The sequence below is a fragment of the Cydia pomonella genome, chromosome 6, assembly GCF_033807575.1.
Source record: "Cydia pomonella isolate Wapato2018A chromosome 6, ilCydPomo1, whole genome shotgun sequence".
NCBI lineage: Eukaryota > Metazoa > Arthropoda > Insecta > Lepidoptera > Tortricidae > Cydia > Cydia pomonella.
In genome coordinates, this window is record NC_084708.1 from 7,629,543 (window position 1) to 7,654,482 (window position 24,940).

Genomic DNA, 24,940 nt, shown 5'->3' on the forward strand with positions numbered 1-24,940 from the left:
GCATGACAAGAAGCTGCTTTTTTATTAAGTTGGGTACATTGATTTCTTTTTCTATTTTTCAACTTTGACTGAAAATATCTATGGTTTAATCCTCCCGCTTGTTTGTGCGTTTCTTATCTGTAGGCAGTAAATGACATCAAACTTCGGGAAAAAGTCTAATTGTACTTTCCTTATAGTTTCTAAGGGTTTCTAAGATAATAATGACTTCAGTGTGATAAAAACCGTGTAAAAACTATTACTTTAATGTTAAGCTTAGTTTCTATAAGTTTTCGGTAAGATGGACGAAAAGGAAGAGTTACATCTAACCTCTCAAGAGCTACAAGTTTTGTCGGAGCTTGATAGGTAAGCAAGCTTTGAATGATTTGTAATTATTTATATACATTGTACTTATTACACAGTAGTAGTTCTATGTGAAATATTACATGAATTTCACATAGATCTACGTAGCATACATTTATGTTCGTGATATATCTACTACTGTGCATCTACTATGTCAAAATACGTCGACTGTTGACATACAGTGGCTCGTATTTTCATAATTTTAGTTCAAGATTTACAGAAGGGCGAGATACTTAAAAAAAATTAGTTTAATGAAGTATTGAGACATAAATAAATACAATAACAATAAAGCTATAACTAACCTAACAAGAACTAAATATACAACATCAACATGAACATTTATCACTTAATATCCTTTTTTTCTCAAAATTTCAGTCGACAGTTTGGCTTCCTAAAGCTTCGTGGCAGTGAACATGTTCGCACCAGAGCTCTTATTCTCAAGGCTGTCAAATATTTGGAGGGAATGCTTGTACAAGTTAAGGTAATGTTATATTTGCATACATAGATACAGAAAATTAACTGGTCCCATCATACTAATAAGGATACTCCACCAGTACAGATTTTATCAGTGAGTTTATTAACACTTACTGCTACTAGTTAACCTGCTTATATGGATTGATTTTGAGTATTGAGTAGTCCCGTCAACCCACCATCACGCAAAATAGGCGCGAATTGCGACGTCGAGTTGCGGAAACCTAGCCCGCGAATACGAATATACAAATAATATACGAATATGGATTGATTTTGTAAAACTAGTAACATAAAATTGTTGTTGCGTTTGAAAATTCCACTATCTGATCTAACAATTTTTTTGAATCAATTTATCAATATAATTTATTGCAAGAACATAGTTAATGACATAAGATGATAACGTTAAAAAAAGTGTCTAGAAAGTGTGAAGATGACCTTTTGTATAGTTTTTAGGGTTTTATTCTAATTTTCAGAGATCAAGCATATTTACAAGCGGAGCAATTTTAATCAAAGAAGTAAAAGTCTTAAATGCATTGTTTTTTATATCGAAATTATGAAATAATTATTGCTTTAAAAACAGTGCAGCAGTGAGAAAAAGTTATACTGTAAAAGGGTGTAGCAGGATAGCCTAGGAAAAACTGCCCCCAGCGATTTTGGGCCGAAACTGTAATCAAACGATGCCTTTTGGGGAGGTTATACTCTGCACAAAGTTTCATCCCTCTGTTACCCCCTGGGGGTGAAAAACACCCGATTAACCCCAAAACTGTTTTAATTATTTTTTCCTAAACTATGAAAGTGACGAATTTCAAATTTCGTACAAATATTAATAAGACTAAAAGCTATGTGCTAAAAAAATATTAACCCCCTAACCATTGAAATTCTTGTAAAAAAAACAAAAATAAAAAAAGAATCAACCTGTATATCAAGTTTGGCTCATGGTACCACACCATTTTTTTTTTTTTAAATGAACCAGTTTATATTCTACATGATACAAAAGTTTCATGGACCTACTCCAGAAGGAACATTGCGAAATTAATATGTATTGGCTCTTTGGTGCGTACTATTCATTGAACTCCCACTAAGAGCCTTGCATTATTAATAAACAATGGCTTGCGATCGGACCGCTGGCGCTGCTCGTGCCCGATTTGAAAAAGGTGGGGATAAAGAAGTATGAATCAAACTCATTTGTATTTATAAAAACATTTTTAGGGTTCCGTAGTCAACTAGGAACCCTTATAGTTTCGCCATGTCCGCCTGCCTGTCTGTCTGTCTGTCTGTCCGAGGCTTTGCTCCGTGATCGTTAGTGCTAGAATGCTGAAATTTGGCATGGATATATAAACCAATAAAGCCGACAAAGTCGTACAATAAAATCTAAAAATTTAATTTTTTTGAGGGTACCTCCCCTACACGTAAAGTGGGGGTGAATTTTTGTTTTTTGCTTCAATCCTACAGTGTGGGGTATCGTTGGAAAGGTATTTCAAAACTAATAGGGGTCTTCAACAAACATTTTTTGATTAAAAGAAAATATTCGGAGATAATCGCTCCGAAAGAAAAAAAAATGTGTCCCCCCCCCTCTAACTTTTGAACCATAGGTCCAAAAAAAATTAAAAAAATCGTGGAAGTAGAGCTTAAGAAAGACATTAAATGAAAACTATAGCGGACATGATCAGTTTAGCTGTTTTTGAGTTATCGCAAAAAGTTTCCCCTTCATAGTAAAAAGGCATACTTTAATTAGGTACTGATTATGCAAATTTGCCTATTTGTTTAACTCACGTGAAAGGTACCGTTTCATCCCTTGGTTAACAATTTACTATACTTTAAGCTCCAGTTTAGCTTATTGTGACGGAAGAGTAACTACGGAACCCTACACTGAGCGTGGCCCGACATGCTCTTGGCCGGTTTTTTTAAATTATTTTGTTTTCGGGTCCGAGACGTTGCGTATTAAGCATGATACGAGTATAATGATTAGTAGCTACGAAATAGTACGTTTATTTTAATTTCGCAATGTTCCTTCTGGAGTAGGTCCATGAAACTTTTATATAATATAGAATATAAATTGGTACATTTTTGAAAAAAAAATGGTGTGTGTACCATGAGCCAAACTTGAGATCCATGTACAAATGAGTTTGATTCATACTTCTTTATCCCCACCTTTTTCAAATCGGGCACGAGCAGCGGTCCGATCGCAAGCCATTGTTTATTAATAATGCAAGGCTCTTAGTGGGAGTTCAATGAATAGTACGCACCAAAGAGCCAATACATATTAATTTCGCAATGTTCCTTCTGGAGTAGGTCCATGAAACTTTTGTATCATGTAGAATATAAACTGGTTCATTTTTGAAAAAAAAAATGGTGTGGTACCATGAGCCAAACTTGATATACAGGGTGATTCTTTTTTTATTTTTGTTTTTTTTACAAGAATTTAAATGGTTAGGGGGTTAATATTTTTTTTGCACATAGCTTTTAGTCTTATTAATATTTGTACAAAATTTTAAATTCGTCACTTTCATAGTTTAGGAAAAAATAATTAAAACAGTTTTGGGGTTAATCGGGTGTTTTTCACCCCCAGGAGGTAACAGAGGGATGAAACTTTGTGCAGAGTATAACCTCCCCAAAAGGCATCGTTTGATTACAGTTTCGGCCCAAAATCGCTGGGGGCAGTTTTTCCTAGGCTATCCTGCTACACCCTTTTATAATCCCCACTCTAATCTGTGAAGTGTTCATTTTTCTTGTTATATTATTTACTAGGTTTTTATTACATACAGTATGAACCCCTTGTGAAATATTCAAAGTATTTCAAAGAACATAGTTAAGCAATGTTTGCGTGCTGATGAGTTCATCTGAAATTCAAATCTAAAACAAGTTTTTGAATATTACACATTTCGTAAGTTTCTTTTCTATGTGTAAAAATAATAACACTGACAGAGAATTCCACTAAGAATTGAGAGAAAAGATTATATATATATATATATATAGAGACATAGATGATTGATACCATTGAGGGCCAATAACTAGTGCTAAAGCAGAGACGCTTTCCATATTAGGTTTTCGTACATTGCCCCGCCCGTTGCTATCTCTATTGCACGTGCATATCGCATAAATATCCCAGGCGTGGTGAAAAAAGCGACTGTGTAACTTGGTACGGGCACAAATTAGCGGCAGTGTCACGTAGCCTAGCCAAAATGGCTAAATCTATACAAGTCATGGGCCCCGCTGTCTACAATAACTTACCAGCATCCATAACTGATGCGCCTAGTCTGGCGGGTTTCAAGTCCAAACTCAAAAATTGGCTTATTGAGCGGCCGTTTTATAGTGTCGAAGAATATTTGACCTCAAAATATGTATAAATAAGTAGTGTAATAAAACAAATACTGTTATCAATAATAATTAATGTTAGTTGTAATAATTGATCTGTTAATTTGTATGTTGAATCCATTTATTTTATATGTAAGCCTGACCTGTAATTTATATTATTAATAAAGTATGAGTATATTGCTGTCCCACCCATGATGCCGCTTGTCAATGTCACTGTTTGTGTTTGACAGTACTCTACTATTCACAACAGAAAGCTTGTTCATAATTCAACAAACCTAAATCATATGTGTATTATCTTCAGGAGGAGGACAGAGCCAGCTCACCGGGAGCCAGGAGGGATATCTGCATAGATCCCAAGACATACTGCAAGTTGGGACACTTCCATCTACTGCTAGAGGACTATGCGAAAGGTTAACACAATTTTTTATGAGTTCTGAACATCACTGAAATGTTATTGCAGTCTCTTGCGCACAACCTGTAAGTAGCAGAAATAGATAAAATCACCACTCAGTATATTTGCCAGTTTCAACCAAAGGTGTACCGTTTGTGTGTCAATAAGACATTTCCATAAAGCTTTTGTTATTATCAACCAATAACCGACATTGTGGTACCTTTTAGTTGCAAAACGTCACATATTGTTGTTATTGTTTGTTGTTGTTGAAAGGATATGAATATTATTTGGTCTGCCCAAACATATATTTTTTGAAATCTTATATTTCTATTACCATGTTGGTTTGCTTGCGACACAGCCATCAAATTTTAACATGGTACATTTTGATAACATTAAGTATCATATACAGGGTGTTTATTTTGTCACCTACAATCATTTATGGGCTGAATATATAGGTCGTACAGCATACAGCAACTTTTACTATGGGATCAACCCCAAAATCCCGAAAAAAAAATACTTACCCAGAATGATAATACAGAAAATACAGTCAAAGTCTGACAGCCAAAATGTATGAAACAGCCAATGTTTTTTGCTCAGTATGACTTATATATTCACCCCGTAAATTATGTCAGGTGACTAAATAAACATCCTGTATAACACAAATACAGGTAGGCCTGGCCAAAATTGAGTAGTTAAACAATACTTTTTTTTAAGTTCAAAAATCATGATAGAATAATAATAGAGAACTTGATTTTATAAAACTTCATAATATTTATTATATTATATTTCATAATTAATAAGGCTATTGGGAAGACTTGAAGTGAACTCAAGCACAAAACTCAAGCCGATCCAGATGGCAGTGCACTGTGGACACTATCCCATCTAGGGGACATAGGACATTAAGTCATGGGTGCTGAACACTTTTGGCCAAGCCTGTATCTAGCTGGCAACTTTATTGAGTACATTTTATTATTTCAATTCCTAATTAATTGCAAACGAGGTAAGCATGACCGTTTTAATTGCTTTTTCATTTGCTTTATTGCATATTGTATAAAGCAAATGAAGAAAAATAACTTGATGTTTGATATTATTGAATTATTTTCCAAGAAGTTTGCTATCAAATACCTGGCAAACAAAAACGATGTCCGACTCAGAACATAAACAGATTAAGTTAATTAATCAAGACTTGCAAGAGTAATTAACTAATTAACCATCAAACAGCATCATACGATTTTAATCATACACAGTATTCTGCAAGGTCCTGCAACAGCGAATCTGTGTTACGGCGCGAATTACTACAGTAATAGGGTTACTGACTGATTTTTTTTTAAATTATTTCACTCTATGCACGAAATAAAGCTCCAGAACCTTATTAGAATAACATAGACATAACGGACAGACATTAGACATAACAGACAGACATTTAGTGAATTAGACCTATTGGACCGCTGCGGTTTTCGGATACGGATAAATCGGATAAAACTATAAAGTAAGTTACTTTGCTGTGACGTAATTTGTTTCGTGTTTCATATTAATTCCATAGTGGATATCATTTTGACAGTTCGAAAAAATAAACTGATTTGATTAGTCAGGCAAATACCGTATTGTTGTTGTGTAGATGGCGGTATTTACTATAATCTTTGCAGACCTAGTGAGGGTTAAAAAGATGATTTGTACTTACATTTCCATGCCTATCATGTCCTTATTATACTTTCGTTATATTTTTGTACCTGAGGTAGCGGTTGGAATAGTTGAATTGTGAAATGATGCACACATTTAACAGAAAAAAAACTATTAGTCTGATGCACAATTTTTTTTTAATATCAATTATACTATTGAGGCCATAAATCAGGGGTCTCCAAAACTACGGTCCAGCGCAGCGCCAAGCTGGCCTGCGATAAGAGTCCTATTCCTCACAATCGGGCCCGCAAAAAGGAAACAAAATAGCCGTAGGCCTTGGGTCAAAAAGTTTGAGGACCCTACCCCGAATAAATAAATAAATTGTCTCCGGTTTAAGTCATTACCAGTTTTTAATGAATATTTGTTTTCCACCAGCCATGTCAGCATATCAGAAGTTCTACGCGCTGGAGCAGGACAACTGGAAGGACCCTTTGTTTCTGTACGGGCTGGGGCTCTGTTACTACCACTATAACGCCTTTGAATGGTAAGTTCATAAATCATAATTTTTATTAAAAAAACACTTGCCTTAAATTCGGGTTACTTTAGTTCATATCACGCAACTATGGTCCAAATTAAAGTTCGTGTTAAAAGACCGTCTACTCTTTCGTCTCTTTTAACTCTTGTGGTTATTCAGTTATTCATACTTCACTTACAGAAGTTCGGTAAAGCATAAGGAGCGAAGCTCTTCCTTCTGACTGTCTGAGCGAAGTATGTATATCTAATTTTAATCATTAGAGGTTATGAGATTCTCACCGAGTTCTGAGCCCTTAATATCTAATTAAAATACGTGCATGTTAACCGAAGACTATTTATTGTGTGACAGAATGACATGACAGCAATTCATAAAAACTTATTTGGAACATCACAGTTCCATATTTAAACAAACACTAGATGGCGCTGCTGGATATCAAAAACTACAGTATACAAACAAAGTTCTTGCCCTAAGACCGTCTCCCCAACCAAAAATTGTATAAGTATGCCAGTAACTGTAAACATTACAAGTACAAGTCAAAGTGATTTTCGAGCTGGTGTGGTGAAAAGAAATGATTCAAACGACTCGTCAACAATCAACGTTGGACTATAGTTGTAGTATAGAACTATGGTTCCTGGGTTAAGGGTTATTAAATAGATAGAAACGCAACTAGGTATTGGCACCATTCATCATTCACCTCAACTCTCCTGCCGATACCTAACCTATACCGTGAGGTGTGAGGATTATTGGAACTATGAGACTTATAAACTTCAAGTTTGAACATTTTGCTATATATGTTTACGTGTGCTTAGTGGCCATGGTGGGGGAGCTAAAAAAAGGTTTGCGTTCGATGTGGCAAAAATGTAACTTTTCATGGACGTAACTGTTACGTTACGTGTAGATTACGTTATTCCTGAAATATTACCGCACTGCGAAATTCAGATATTCTGTTTGTTAAGGTTAACCCCTAGAAAGCCAAGTGACTAGTTTATATAATTAGTGTGGCGTGTTGATTTCCTAATAGAAAACATGTCGCACGGTAAGTGCCCACGCATTCTTCATCATCATCTGAGGCCATAACCGCGGGTGGGCATAGCCTGGTCAACAAATCTCTCCAGTTTGATCTTTTCGTGGCTTTCCTTCTCCAACTTGTCATTTCTAAGGTCCTGGTACTCCTGATATCCGCCGGTATGCGCTGCCCAACCAAATGCGCTTAGGCCTGCCTTTACCTCTGTGGCTCTCCGATCGGCCTTCTAGAAGGCGTTTGGGTTCTTACGGATACCACGGATTCTTACCATAGGTATAATATATTAGAATATACTTATTTGATTATTTCCTTGTACCTCACGCGTCGAATGATGGGCCCTATGACAATCATTTTTATATGGAGTAGCTGTCACGTGAAATGTTTGTAGTCACTTTTGAAAGTTTAACGCATTAATTTATGTAACATCTAATTAATAAGTTTGTGAAAAAAAAAAAAACATTTTTGGTACAAAGCTTTTATCACTGACTGTTTTTTTCATTCCACAGGCAACTAGTACTCATCGAGACAATTCTAAAAACCACAAACACCATTAGGTTGCGTTGTTTCATCACAAGGTTTCCATGGCTACATCCTGTCTCCATCATCAGATCAGCACGATGGTGCCATAATATTGCATTACCACCCGACTTACATAGTATGTACATGCATATGTAAAATTTCTGCTCAATAACCGGGAAGTGGGTCATATTTAACTTCCAAGATTTGACCTAAATAAGGCCTGTACCGATAAAAAGCTGTAAATTTCAAACGGCTGTAATTTTTTTTCTAACGAAGATGACTACGACTTTCTTACCGCGATAACTTCTGATTTTACGCTAAGCAACGTTACACCGGTAAATAGTATAAGATCACTAAAAATTGGTCTTTTCCCAATATCAAGAAAATTTGTGACATCCTATATGCTTGATTTCGAAACGCTTAAAATTACTTCGAAGTTTCGTGCATTTCATAATAAATAAGTAATTTAGTATGTTGTCTTTCGAACAGAGGCCTTCAAGAGGCAGACCTCTAGGAACAAGTGGCCGGCCAGAAAGATTACTAATAAAATTGCATGTTTCATGCCTGTCATATTTATCGTAAAAACGGGGGGTACATGTGCGGTTAAAGTGGAACGAACTACGACTAAAGTCAGTTCAGTTCTTCGTTGTAGGTTAGGATAGCTAAAGTAATCAAAAATCTGCGGTATTTAATACTAGGCCAATTCGAAAATCATACAATTTCCTTCGTACGAAAATGGCATTTGGTAATTTTCGAAGAGCAGTGCAAGATCACCAAACGTCCTGATGCCGTTCTCTCAACTATTATTGAGCTCAAATCAAAAGTGTATTAAAAGAGAAGAATGAAACAGCCAAAAAGAATGAACAATTCCAGCAGGTGATGGGCTGATGCAGGCAAATATGAAAAACGGGTACGTAAAAAGCTGCCACTGAATTTGCTAGGAAAAAGCTGCCTATCACTCTTACAGAAAAAATACAATAAAAAAACTGTCAATTATCTAAATTAAAAGTCGCTTTTTATTTTAGTTATTTTAAAAACCTTAGTTTGTTCTCAATCGCATCAGTTTTTTTCATTTGAAGTTTACAGTTTTATTTCGGTAGACCCCTTACATACTAACAGGGCAAGTTAAATAAATGCTTGTAAAAATACGATAACTGCATATTTCTTCAATTTTATTTAAATAAGTCCAACCACATGAGACTTGCAGAAACTGTCCTGTCCTAAGGACACCATCACTCGACGCGAGAGGTAATAAGTGACATAACCTATTTAAAGTCTACTGCGTTTAAATTAATCACGAGCAGGTTTTTCAGTTTTTGCGATGAAAAGTAGTATGGAATAGGGGATGCATAGAGAGGATCGGCAACGCGCATGTATCTCCTCTGGAGTTGCAGGCGTCCATAGGCTACTGTGACTGCTTACCATCAGGCGAGCCGTATGCTTGTTTGCCACCGACGTGGTATAACCAATTAACGGCTTATAGCACTAACTGAGTGTGACTGTGCCACTGTACTTCTCATGAAAAGATGGCGTTTATCACTTTGTCATTTGAATTAAAGTCAGCTTACGTACAATACGTACTCTATGTACATGGTCTAGTTCCATTGTTTTTTTACTTCCTATAAATGTAAATTTGTTATTATAATATGTATATTCAATAACGGAATTATTTTGGAATATATCGAATATTTTATGTTAAGAGAACTGTTACATTAAAAAAGAATCAGATAAAAGCACGAAGTATTTGAAAAAGTTGGTACAAGAATGTGGTAAATTGAGTACGAGCGGCTATCTTTATTGCTTGTGACATAACTGGATGTGAATGTGATTTCTTGACGGCGACATGCGGGTAAAACTTGGGTAAAACAAGGAGATCTAGGCGCGAGCAGTGTATTAGGCAGGGACCGGACCCGCTTACCCTAACCCGTTCAAAAACCCGGGTTATTTTAAAGCTGTGTTCCAAAAACCGCTTCATTTCGGTAAGCTTTTGATTGGCTTACCGGTTAAGAAACTAATCCTTTTATTTGAATTAATTCAGGTTAGCGCTTACCGATATTAAAAACCCGGGAAGGGGTTATCGCTTCAAGCGCTGATTAAATACGAACAAGCTGTTTTAGCTTTTACGTAAACTGCATATGGTCTATTAACGTAGCGCCCGACGCGAAACACGGCGGTTCCATTCCCTACGTGCACGTGCGAGTGCGCGGCGCGGCGCGGCGGCAGTCGGTATTTGTCAAAGGCTTTGTAATTTGCCGACCTAATATTGCTAATTCAAACAAAAGTGTACGTTAAGTCAAGTAGCGCACAACGTAGATTTCAAAACACATGCTAAGGTTTAAGGCAAATTACCTAATATGGTAAGGCGTTGCATTGATTTTGGTATATTTTTGTTTAGTACCTATTACTCCTATTATTGTCACTTTCTTTATCGTTTGCTGTCTGTGCACATCTCCTGTGTCAGTGGAACTCATCAATGGCTTCTAATAATTTTATCGAGTTAGGGCTCATTTTAAAGGTCTTGAGGAGTTGTTTACGATACACATGGTGGAGAGGGTCTGATGGTGGAATCGGAAGGTGTCGATGGAACTCATCGATAACTACTAGTAATGCTATCGAGTTTGGGCTCATTTTAAATATCTTGACGAGTTCTTTACAATACACATGGGGGAGAGGGTCTGATGGTGGAATCGGAAGGTGTAGATGGAACTCATCGATAACTACTAGTAATGCTATCGAGTTTGGGCTCATTTTAAAGGTCTTGACGAGTTCTTTACGATACACATGGTGGCGAGGGTCTGATGGTGGAATGGGAAGGTATCGATGGAACTCATCGATACCTACTAGTAATGCTATCGAATTTGGGCTCATTTTAAAGGTCTTGACGAGTTCTTTACGATACACATGGTGGCGAGGGTCTGATGGTGGAATCGGAAGGTGTTGATGGAACTCATCGATAACTAATAGTAATGCTATCGAGTTTGGGCTCATTTTAAATATCTTGACGAGTTCTTTACGATACACATGGTGGCGAGGGTCTGATGGTGGAATCGGAAGGTGTTGATGGAACTCATCGATAACTACAAGTAATGCTATCGAGTTTGGGCTCATTTTAAAGGTCTTCATGAGTTCTTTACGATACACATGGTGGCGAGGGTCTGATGGTGGAATCGGAAGGTGTTGATGGAACTCATCGATAACTACTAGTAATGCTATTGAGTTTGGGCTCATTTAAAATGTCTTGAAGAGTTCTTTACGATACACATGGTGACGAAGGTCTGATAGTGAAATCGGAAGTTGTCAATGGAACTCATCGATGACTTCCCATAATGCTATCGAGTTTAAGCTCATTTTAAATGTCATGACGAGTTCTTTACGATACACATGGTTGAGGTTCATCATTTTTGAAAACCACATTCCCTAAAACCTATAAAACGACATCAATGACAACTTTTATGACAAGTTGCATGGCCGCCATCTTGGATTCCAAAATAGTCATAACTTTCGAAATCCGCACTCCCTAAAACCTACAAAACGACATCCACGACGACTTTTATGACAAATTGCATGGTCGCCATCTTGGATTCCAAAATAGTCATGATTTTCGAAATCCGCACTCCGTAAAACCTATACAATGACATCCATGACTATTTTTCTGACATATTTCATGGTCGGCATCATGAATTCCAAAATGATCATCTTTTTCGAAATCCGCACTCTCTAAAACCTATAAAACGACATCCATGATGACTTTTATTAAATAGTACGTGGCCGTCATCTTGGCTTACAAAATAGTCATCATTTTCCAAATCCGCACTCCCTAAAGCCTATAAAACGATATCCATGACGACTTTTAAGACAAAAAGCATGGCCGCCATCTTGGACTCCAAAATGGTCATCTTTTTCGAAATCTGCACTCTCTAAAACGTATAAAACAACATCCATGACGACTTTTTTGACAAATTGAATGGCCGCCATCTTGGATTCCAAAATGATCATATTTTTCGAAATCCGCACTCTCTAAAACCTACAAAACGACATCCATGATGACTTTTATTAATTAGTACGTGGCCGTCATCTTGGATTCCAAAATAGTCATCATTTTCCAAATCCGCACTCCCTAAAACCTATAAAACGATATCCATGACGACTTTTATGACAAAAAGCATGGCCGCCATCATGGATTCCAAAATAGTCATGATTTTCGAAATCCGCACTCCCTAAAACCTAAAAAACGACTACCAAGATGACTTTTATGACAATATGTGTGGCCGCCATCTTTGATTTCAAAATGGTCATCATTTTCGAAATCCGCACTCCCTAAAACCTATAAAACGACATCCATGACGATTTATATGACATAGTACATGGTCACCATCTTGGACTCCATCCATGACGACATTTATGACAAATTGCATGGCCGCCATCTTGGATTCCAAAATAGTCATGATTTTCGAAATCTGCACTCCCTAAAAGCTATATAACGACATCCATGACGATTTTTATGACATTGTACATGGTCACCATCTTGGACTCCAAAATGGTCATCTTTGTCGAAATCTGCACTCCCTAAAACGTATAAAACGACATCCATGACGACTTTTATGACAAATTGCATGGCCGCCATCTTGGAAGTCATGAGTTTCGAAATCTGCGCTCCCTAAAACCTATATAACGACATCCATGAAGATTTTTATGACATTGTACATGGTCACCATCTTGGACTCCAAAATGGTCTTCTTTTTCGAAATCTGCACTCCCTAAAACGAATAAAACGACATCCATGACGACTTTTATGACAAATTGCAGGGCCGCCATCTTGGATTCCAAAATAGTCATGACATTCGAAATCCGCACTCCCTAAAACCCATAAAACGACATCCATGAAGACTTTTATGACAAATTGCATGGCCGCCATCTTGGACTCCAAAATGGTCATCATTTTCGAAATCCGCACTCCCTAAAACGTATAAAACGACATCCATGACGACTTTTATGAAAAATTCCATGGCCGCCATCTTAGATTCCAAAATAGTCATGATTTGCGAAATCCGCACTCCCTAAAACCTATAAAACGACGTCCAAGAAAACTTTTATGACAAATTGCATGGCCGCCATCTTGGACTCCAAAATAGTCATCATTTTCCAAATCCGCACTCCCTAAAACCTATAAAACGATATCCATGACGACTTTTATGACAAAAAGCATGGCCGCCATCTTGGATTCCAAAATAGTCATGATTTTCGAAATCCGCACTCCCTAAAACCTAAAAAACGACTACCAAGATGACTTTTATGACAATATGTGTGGCCGCCATCTTTGATTTCAAAATGGTCATCATTTTCGAAATCCGCACTCCCTAAAACGTATAAAACGACATCCATGACGACTTTTATGAAAAATTCCATGGCCGCCATCTTAAGAGTCCAAAATAGTCATGATTTGCGAAATCCGCACTCCCTAAAACCTATAAAACGACGTCCATGAAAACTTTTATGACAAATTGCATGGCCGCCATCTTGGTCTCCAAAATGGTCATCATTTTCGAAATCCGCACTCCCTAAAACGTATAAAACGACATCCATGACGACTTTTATAAAAATTGCATGTTCGCCATCTTGGATTCCAAAATAGTCATCTTTTTCGAAATCTGCACTCCCTAAAATGTATAAAACGACATCCATGACGACTTTTATGACAAATTGCATGGCCGCCATCTTGGATTCCAAAATAGTCATGATTTTCGAAATCCGCACTCCCTAAAACCTATAAAACGACATCCATGAAGACTTTTATGACAAATTGCATGGCCGCCATCTTGAACTCCAAAATGGTCATCATTTTCGAAATCCGCACTCCCTAAAACGTATAAAACGACATCCATGATGACTTTTATGAAAAATTGCATGGCCGCCATCTTCGATTCCAAAATAGTCATGATTTTAGAAATCCGCACTCCCTAAAACCTATAAAACGACATCCATGACGATTTTTATGACATAGTACATGGTCACCATCTTGGACTCCATCCATGACGACTTTTATGACAAATTACATGGTCGCCATCTTGGATTCCAAAATAGTCATGATTTTCGAAATCTGCACTCCCTAAAACCTATATAACGACATCCATGACGATTTTTATGACATAGTACATGGTCACCATCTTGGACTCCAAAATGGTCATCGTTTTCTAAATCTGCACTCCCATAAACCTAAAAACCGATTTACATGGCGACTTTTATGACTTACTGTATGGCCGCCATCTTGAATTCCAAAATCGTCATCATTTACGAAATCGGAACTCCCTAAAATCTAAAAATGATGATTTTTATGACAAAGTGTGTGGCCGCCATCTTACTAAAACCTGTTATAAACCGGATACAAATAAGCATCTATATAGTAAGTCAACATTAACGAAAAGTACTTTTACGTCGGTAGTTACAATATACCTATCGAATCAATTACGTAATGCCCATCTCTGCCGCGGTGCCGCAGCGGTGGGGGAAAGGCGCGGGAGAGGGGTAAGGCTTACCCTAAACCGAAAGGTTACCGGTTAGTACACGCATAACACAAACCGAATCAGCTCCTGTAAGCGGTAACCACTTGTTACGATTAGGTTAATCTGAATAATACGGGTTATCATTATTGTTGGGTAACCGGTTGAACGGGTTACCCAAACGATTAGCTTATCATATGAAGGGGTTACCCATTCGAACGGGTAAGGCAAATGAACGGGTTTTCCGGTCCCTGGTATTAGGTCGAGTCTTAGTTAGGTATTATTTCTAAGCCCCCAATAAAACTAAGTAAAATTTTTAGCAGTATTTTGCCTCATTTTTAAAATAACAAATGAAATCAGATCAATTTCACGGGTTTTCTTTTTAACATTTTTTATTACCTACTTGTTATTGAATTGAAACCCGATGATCGATACAATTCAATACCTACTACCATTTTGGTACCCAAAGAATCTGACATTGGCATTTTTTGAACTCTTGTTGAGGTAAAATTGAGTATGACATAGACGAAGGGTCGCGACGAAATTAGGTCGTATTTACCTTTACCCTTGTTACAAAATGATTGTTGATTATTTTTGCCATTCTCAACCAAAAGGATGCTTATTTTCGGTTGTCAATAAGGCGCTATTTAAATATAAGTAGCTTTAATTTGAAATCAACCTTACCGACAACCGACAATGCTAACCTAATGCTAGCTTTAGGTTGAAAACGTAATTTTTTTAGAATGAGAAATTAAAGTAACCAAGTAGCATGTTAGGAAACCTACTACAAAAACCTCACCGCAGCGCACGTTGTTGCAGGCAACATTAAATTTCCTATTTCATCACACAAAAATAAGTACCTACTTAGACTCATAAATGTTGGCACACAAATAAAAATCCCTAACCCGGACTAACACATTTATTACCATCAGTACCTTCAATTTCACCTTACATTATATTGTTATTAGACATTATTACAAGAACTAAACGCCATTTCAAAACGTCTTACAATACTTTATCATCCAACCAAAGTATCGATTCGTAACACGATTATCCTCTTTCTATTCAATATGCAGGAATAAACGTTCGAGGAAAACGTCCGGAAGGCAACCGGTACGAGTGGTATTTATAGAAAAGAAATGCAAGGGGAACCATTCATTAGTCGATTATTTTAATGAAAGACTAGCGAGACATTCTGACTTGTTTTTGACTCGAAGTAATATTTTCTAATTAATCTCAGTGAAATGAAATGTCCCCTTGCGTATTAAATCCCCAACAGGTGGTTAAGTCCCATATAGGGTAAAGTTGTGGGGTGCGTTTTATTGTATGCAGATATTTCGAGAGTTCGCACTTAATAGACTGCAACGCAGTGAGTTAATGTGTGAATGATAGTAATGAAATTTGTCCAATTTGTGAAATTAATTATAAATACTATTTTTTAAACTACATAGTTGTTTTAATTGAACGTTTTTAAATGTTGCTCAACTGATTGTTTTTTTTTGTTTTATTGGAGCTGACTGTGAACCGAGTCTTTCAATTTTTTGCTTCTCTGCTGAAACAAAAATCTTTCTTGTAATATGAGATATTCATATATACGTATAAATATATATATATAATTATATTTGCATAAAATATGATACAAGGTGATATTGGAAAGATATTCCCGTACAGTGACATATTTTGCTGGTTAATCATGCGAAAGTTATCTTAAAGCTATACGTAGGTGGTCTTAATCTATTACATTGTTTACTTACTCGTAAAACTATAGTTTCTACTTAATATTATTATTTATGGAGGAATTCATTTAGAGAGTAAAACGCCAGCTTTTTTAGCCATGTATATAAGTATAATTGCATTTTGAATGGATTTATGTAGAGGCAAGGGTTTGATATTTTCAGGAAATGATTTTTTTATATACATGAATAATAACTATTTTTCATAAAAAAGTGAACTATTCGGAATGAAATCTAGCACGAGTTTGTTAGGATATCTTGTGTTTCTATTTATTTATTTAATCGTTATGTGTTTCTATGGTAAACATCTATGGCCTTTTTAAATTGATCTGGGTATTTTTTACAAAAACTGCTGCCTCGAAAATGTACATGCATGGTAGTATCAACATTTCATGTTTTTCGAACAAAGGTTTATATGAATGCCATGGACCTATCCCACACATTTTTTAACCGACTTCAATTTCATAGAAGGAGGAGGTTCTGTATTCGGTTGTGGCTATTTTTTTTTAACGACACCTGTGGTCCGATTTGAGCGATTCTTTTTTGTTTGAAAGGAGTTACCTCCAAGTTGGTCCCATTTTAATTGGGTTCTGATCTGATGATGGGATCCAAGAGGAATTGAGGGAACTCCTCATTTTTTAAAGGCACGTGTATGGTGATTTGGGTTTTTTCTTAAGCAAATCGAGCATTTTCTCTCAAAAACCATCAGTATGATGACGTGGATCTGATGATCTTGATTTTTTGATGAAAATGATGATTTTTTAATGTAATACGAGTATGTTCACCAATTACTCCGACACCCGTGTTCCGATTTGAGTAATTCTTTTTTTGTTTGAAAGGAGTTACCTCCAAGGTCGTCCCATTATATTTTTGGTTCTGATCTGATGGATTCCATGAGGAATTGAAGGAACTCCTCAATTTTTAAAGGCACGTGTATGGTGATTTGGGTGTTTTCTTAAGCAAACCGAGCATTTTCTCTCAAAAACCATCAACTTGATGAAGTGGATCTGATGATGATGATTTATTGATGATAATGATGATCATTATTTTAATGTAATATGTTCACCGAATACTCCGACACCCGTACTCCGATCTGAGTAATTCTTTTTTTGTTTGAAAGAAGTTACCTCTAAGGTGGTCCCATAATATTTTTGGTTCTGATCTGATGATGGAATCCACGAGGAATTGAGGGAACTCCTCAATTTTTAAAGGCACATGTATGGTGATTTGACTGTATTCTTAAGCAACTCAAGCATTTCCTCTCGTAAACTTCCATTTTGATGTAGTGCAACTGTAGCCTTACCACGAGTTTGACTCTACATATTAACTAACGTGTTCGTAAATTACTTTCTATACATCTCGCTTGCACTAATAGGTGGCCAGTACGAGCGAGATGCATAGAAAATAAGTTACGCTATAGCAATCATATATGTCAGTGTCAAACTCGTAGTAAGTCTACTTACTGATTATGAAGACCAGGGGCGATATGGGGAACTTACCTATTAACATTGGGTGTATTTTTTTGTTGTAATAAAAGAGATTTATTTAAGTTGTATATGATAATATAAATAAATGTAATGGGTGTATTATGATTTTTGATGTAGGCAGTTGGGGTTTGAGAGGTTTGGGCTTGACGAGTCAGGCTTTGAGAGGTTAAGGGGTCGAGGGGGTTGTGAATTGATGGGTCGGAGACTAAGGGGTTTTGGGAGTTGAGGAATCGTGAGGTAGGCGTTGGGTGGTCGGGGGTCGGAAGTTGAGGAATTGGGGGTTAGGATTAGGAGTTAAAGGGTCTGGGGTTGAGGGGTCGGGGCATAGCGGTTGAAGGTTTGGTGTTGGTGGTTCAGGGTCAAGGGTTTCAGTGATCACGGGTTGATGTGCTGTGAGGTTGAGTGATCGAAAGGTTGAGGGATTGGGCCAGTGGCGGGGCGGAGGATAGATTTAGAGTAGTGGCAGGAATGATTTCCCAGACACACTCGAGGAAAATCCTGATTATTTATTAAAGTTAACGAATTTAGTGTTAAACATAATTGTGTTTTTCATTTATTCGTCACGCGTTACTCGTAAGCTCTTAACAATGCCTTATAACTAAAAATAGAAAAATAAAAACTTTGTACAAAAAAAGTAAACCGACTTCAAAAAGGATAAAATAAAATATTATCCTTTTTTAAGTATATGTGTTACCAACTGATATGTTTGAAGTCGATGCCAAGCCAAATTGTAACAATACATGTCAAAAATAATCAGCTTTATGTCTACACACATTACAACTGTAGTAATAGGTAAAACTTCCGTGAGACACAGACATATTAAATATGTTAAAACGGGTCACTCACGTATTTTAAGTCGACAGCGCTCGACATGTTTCACTCCGTTCCGAGGAGTGTCGTCAGGAGCTTGCGTTGACGGACCGGCGCAGACTGCGGGCCGGCCGCAGCCCTCCGCGTCCGATGACTCGCGTCATCATGTCGTTTTCGACTTAAAATACGTGAGTGACCCGTTTTAACATATTTAATATTTATATAGCCGCATCCTTATCGAATCGCACCAAAATCATGGTATGCTTCAAAGTTTGGCTTGGCGCCGACTTCAAACATATCAGTTGGTAGCATATACTTAAAAAAGGATAATATTTTACTTTATCCTTTTTGAAGTCTGTTTACTTTTTTTTGTAAACAGTTTTTATTGTGTTATAATATAAATTTCCTGTTTATATTACTGCAATTTCTCCATAAAAGGAGGCCGTAGTAGGTACCTTAGATTGGACGCAATGTATCCGTGATATATGCCATAAAGACTGTGCTCCAAGCTGAAATGCTACACAGTCTTCTTAAAACATATGGAAATTTTATAAGTTTGTCGCACAGTAGTATCCACTTGGTTTTTCCAATTGCAGTTTTTATCAACAGTAATACCTACAAACAAATGTTGATGTATCCACTTCTCTAATTTGTGTATCACTATATTTGATGTTTAACTTGTTACCTTTATCTCTTATCATGTATTTATTTAAACTTTATTGCACAATAGAAAAAAAAGTACAAATGGCGGACTTAATGCCGTTTTATGTATTCTGTCATTTAACTCAATGTCTCTTCTGTTATGAAACTGGGTGTATATAGTTTTAATAAGGTTCACCGATAAATTATTGAATTCAAGCCATCCTATTACTGAATATAATCTACTATTCTTATTTACTCGTAGGTATTACCTACGTCTTAAAGTATTATATTGAATGTTAGGATTTTTTTATGGAAGTTATGAGTTCCTTGCTCGTATTATGTTTGGGTCCTGTTTGTTGTTCGGTCGGGTCTCGGCAGAACGGTCGCGCGGGCGGTCCTCGGTGCTCGGTCCTCGGTCGTCGGTCGACATTCGTGATTCACCGGACGTAGGACGCGCGGCGCGGGCGCGAGGGGCGTAGGGCCGCGGGCGGCGGGGCGAGGGGCGGTGCACGCTGCAGCGAGGTCGTCGCTCGCGAGCGCCGCGCGAGCCAGTCGGGAGCGGGATGCGGTGACGTAAACTGCACCGGCGCGGGCCGCAAGCGTAGTGTAGATCGGGATTTGTCGTGATCGTATGTGACGAGTGCTGAACCATCCTGTGTGATCTGAGTCTGACCGAGTGCTTGTGCTGAACTCCGACGACCCCGCTCAACACTACCTGGGCCGCTGCGGCCATCGCCGACCTCCGGACCCCAGGATCCCCGAAATGGTGAGTGCGGTCGAAGCCACCGCTAGTTTGTTTACGTCGCTTCGTGACTTCTCTTTCTCTCTTGCACGACCTGCCGCCCGTATCCCGACGTCGCGCTCACTCACACGCGACTCCTTTCTATTGTTTTGTTTCTTCCGAAATGCAGACAGCAGACACCTACGTCGAGTCGGCTGCACGAAGCCTGATCCGACGAGAGGTCGCGTTTTTGTGCATGTGTGCATATTTTTTTGGGTGTATTTTCGCAGGTAGCCGAAGCCCTCAGTCATTCATCCCTACATGTGTTGGTACAAGGGAAGGGCAATGTGTTTAAAGTTATAGATGTACTGTTTTATTTTTACACAATGAGAGGGTGATAGGACGAACGTAGTCGTTTGTTTTTAGTTTCAACATTACATAACTTTGTAAGTACCTGCCATTAAGATTCGAAATCCAGGGGTAGTGAACATGTGAGGGTGCGTGTGTGGCTAGTAAACAATAAAGCGTCACCGCATAAAATATAGGTCGGTAGTGTGGTCGGAACGGCACGCGATAAGTACTTGGCTTGCTAACTCGCCCTTCCAACACTCAAGTTAATGCACTATTGCATACAATTCATTGTTCGGACTCAAGCTAACGGTCCCGGACCCAACAGAGTAGCCGAACGGAGTAACCGGACGTTCTTGCAAGGTTTAGCAACAGACCGAGCTAGATGAAAGTTAACTATGTGCCCATTTCTGGTACGGATGTGCATATTTGCACCCATTCTTGGCGATCTAAAAAAGTTTTCTATGTCCTGACGTTAGTGATATTATTTGTGGCTTTCCATCACAGAAGGGTTCTTATGCTTCAAGTGCAATAAAGAGTTTTTCGTCTGAAATTCCAACAAAAATTCTGCTAGACTGTGCAATTTTGCGCATAAAGCATAAACCCTTCTCTGATGGAAAACTATATTTGCTCATTAGCTACAGCTTACTAATTTAATTTAAAAATTGTAAACATCGTTCCAAAACCATTTGATAATCACATAATCAAGTAACATTACTATGTTGTCAAATTGTTGCTCGCGAACCTCGTACTATTTATGACATAAGCGTCATTCATTAATTCGACTTACTCATACATACAATGCGTGGTTTCTGCGTACTACGAACTAGATAACGATGAGTAAACCATACAAGGAGGACAATCCTTACAATTGTACGTCAGCGTAACTAGTGACTCATGACCGCTCACTATCAAGTTTTCGCGCACTTTTTCTTACGTCACTGCTCTGTTGACCGCGCGATGCAATATAGAAATCCATTATGCTTAATTAATCCGTTCGTCACGTAATTCCCCTATAAGAAATTTAAGCAAAACTATGGATAATTATGTCCGAAATAAACGATTTCATTTCATTTCATTTCATTTCATAAGGGAAAACCACAGCTATTCTACAAATTTTGTTACAATAGAATCTGTGGGAAAACTTAGCGATTCACTTGTTTCATGGAAATGACTAAGAGTACCTATTTCGCAAAAGTAACGTCACAAGCGTTTCATAAAGTTTCGTTAGATTAGCTTTTATCTTGTTCCTGTGTTGTATCTAATATGACATTATACCTGTATCGTTATCACGGTTCGCAACCGGTTCGCGCATTATCTACGCAACGCCGCGGCCACTAACGGTATCCTACTCCGAGTCCGAAGCACTCTTATACTAGTATAGGAGCCAGATGATGCTAGTTATAGCAGAACTATATACTTAGTCCCAGATTGTATTCTGTACCTGATGTGTATGCATTTATATACTTTCTGTCCTAAATTTCGCAGTGCATTAGTATATACTGTAATGCTGTGTAATTTTGTTGTTAAAATAAAAAAATAAAAATAAAATATAGTCTGTATCTTTAGGTATTTAAAAAAAGGTAGTTTTAATATTTATTGGTTAACCAACCAAATACAAAACCACCTAGATCTGTCACTGAACGACCTGACTTTAAACCTACATTATTTGATCATGTAATGTTTTCATCTACCCTCAGCTGCCTTAAGAAGCCATTTGAGGGTAGATTTTGTTTACCTTTTTTTAAATACCTAAAGATACAGACTATACGTATAGCTGGAAGAGATCCCTCAAAGGGCTATGTTCTTCGCTATCCTAATTGTATGTTACTTTTAGTGTCTGTTTTTGTATGACTATAAAGCTGACTAGCTGCAGAGAAAGGTGATTTCTATGCTTTTGGGGCCACCTCTCTCTGCAGCTGACTGTACCATAACGCTACTACTACCTCCACCGCTATACTACAATTGTTTCCTTTATGCTGTTTCAGTTAATTAATTTGAATAAAAACCGGAGAATGGTCAACCTTAGCGCTTTCGATAACTTTTAAAAATATTTAAATGAGCAAAATGTGCAAATTGATACGTTATCGTATGTCTTTACTTTCTTAGTACTAAATTGGTTAATGAATGTTTTATTAAAAGGAAGCTAAATTCGTTAAACCCTTACAATCCTTAACATGGTTAATACATTAAAATATTTTATGCTTATTGTATGTATATCTACCTATTTCTTGTAACAAGTTAGAAGAACTCAAGAAATGTAAAACGTTTTTTTCGATAAGTCTATACACGATAAATAGATATTTTCTTCGTATTATTATTTATTATTCATGTATTCGGTTCCTCTTCCTTGTAACATTAAAGCTTCTGTATTCCCACATCGTCGTCAACGTCAAGACTACATTTAGAATTCTATATGAACGTTGAATCCACGTACAAAAAGTTTTAGAATGCTGACAAGTACATATTTATAATTTCTAGGCTTCATTTGGGTCGTAATACTGATAACTCATTTCTTTATTATTATATATGATACATAGGTCTACTGTGCTAGTAAATAATATGTATCTTTCTCTCTCCTTTTCCTAGTCGTTCTAATGATCGTGATTCGAGACCATATTCCTTGTGTTGTGAATAGACCGCCTCTTATAGACTGCATTTAGCAACAATCTTGATTGGGTCTTTCAAAACCAGTGATATTTTGTCTCTATCGCGTTTGTCGTCTACAGATCCAACTATAATTCTTTAGACAATGCTTAGGTCCATGACTTCATGATATATATCTCTTGAGAGGTCGCTGTTTCTTTCCCCATCCCCAACTCGTTTGGAAACGCCAAGTTCATTTAAATTAGGCAATATTACCTAATAGACTTATCCTCGTGCCGCCCACCAAGATATATGACATATGGCCGAATTTAATGGTTATTTCCGAGAATATCCTTGTTCTTTATAAATGTGATTATATTTTCTGGCACTGCACAAGTTCTGGGCTTCACATTGCGCGTGTCACTAATGGCCTGACCGGTTGCTTTATTGGCTTACTTATGACTTCCCAAGTAATTCAGCGTAAATTGCCACCATATTCTAGCAGCAGTTCATTACCATCGTATAATTTAAAGTCCTGTGTGACATTTGCCGGTCAGCTGCTAGTATTAAAACGTAGACTGACAGTAGGCATAGGGTATGTAATGGCTAGTACATGGTTTAGCAGCTTGTATGTAGCGCGTGCCACAGGCAGGTGCCGCGCCGGCTGCTTCCCCACCTGTCACTACAAGCTGCTTACTAGTCTTTGTTTCTACTTTACCACCCCACCACCCCTGAAAAATCAAGACCCTTCAAAGCGCATCTGTCCTCTTAAACCAGTTTCATAGTTTAAAGGATCTTCCGGAAGTAGTTATTTACGCATTATACGTTACAAGTATTCAAACTTGAATAATTAAAAAAAACGAGCTAGTCCGACGGTCAGTCACTGGCTAGCTCGCATCATGCAGGCTCAAATGACATTTAATTAACTTATCGGTCAATGCTTGCTGTATCTAGTATAATTGCATACGTTATTAGTCAGTGTAGTAAATAAAGAGACGTAGAAAGCGATAAAATTTCCCGAGTGCGCTCGCTCGTTGGCGGTTTAATTGCGTTTGGTGGGTAATTTCACCATTACCGGCCAGCTTTTCCGGTGATCTGTGCCGTGTTTAACTTGTGCAACGGTTTCTCTCAAATATTTGCTCGTCGGTCAGGTTAAATTGGTGTTCCCTACCTGTTACAGTAACGCTCAACAATATATTGCCGACATATAGTTTTATTTTAATACTTTTTTAAATGCGTTCATGGTCTATTAGGCATGTGAAGTTTGTAGACACCTTGAAAAAGATCTGGGCCGTGCCGTGTATGACATTTAGGAGACTTTCATGTTGTATAAATGTCATTTTCTGTACACAGTTTGTCAATAAAGTGTTTCTATTCTATCCTATTCTTTTCCCTGATTTTCTTCGAGACATAGAGATGATTTTGTTTATTAAAATATTACTAACGGTTATGCAGAACATGTAGGTAACTAGGTACAGGTGCTTTATATTCTCGAATGTTTTTATGTTATGTAAAGGTATGGATGGGTACTGTTAGGATGAATAATGCGATTAATGCGACATCAAAATTGTAAATGTTAGGGACGGCAGACGGGTATTTTTATGCGATTCGCGAATGGCAAGTTTAATGCACTTTTTGTTGACGGCGGCGCGTGCCACGTTAGCGCGTGCAATTAACAGGATGATGCACTTTGTTGTTTACAACAGTCCCCGGACCAGTCTTCTCTTCTCATACAAACCGGTGTAAGTGTGGTCTCCGATTATCAATATTTGCTACGTATTTCGAGCTCAGGGTTATACTAGAGTAGGGACGTTCGTACGGTCGAAACAAATTGCTTAAAAATTAGGTAACTAGTGGAAGCTAGCTTTGCAATTTTTGCAAATCAATGTCATTCTCGTTGTT

General features: G+C 37.5%; 1 protein-coding gene across 1 annotated transcript in view; it reads left to right on the forward strand.

Annotated features, from left to right (window-relative positions):
* The first annotated feature begins 68 nt into the window (after positions 1-68).
* Positions 69-24,940, forward strand: part of LOC133518840 (lysine-specific demethylase 6A) — a 50,880-nt gene continuing 26,008 nt past the window's right edge. The window contains exons 1-4 of the mRNA XM_061852581.1: positions 69-342; positions 715-820; positions 4,427-4,535; positions 6,572-6,680. Of these exons, the coding sequence (XP_061708565.1) occupies positions 278-342; positions 715-820; positions 4,427-4,535; positions 6,572-6,680 (389 nt within the window). The 5' untranslated portion in view covers positions 69-277. The remainder of the gene's footprint in view (positions 343-714; positions 821-4,426; positions 4,536-6,571; positions 6,681-24,940) is intronic.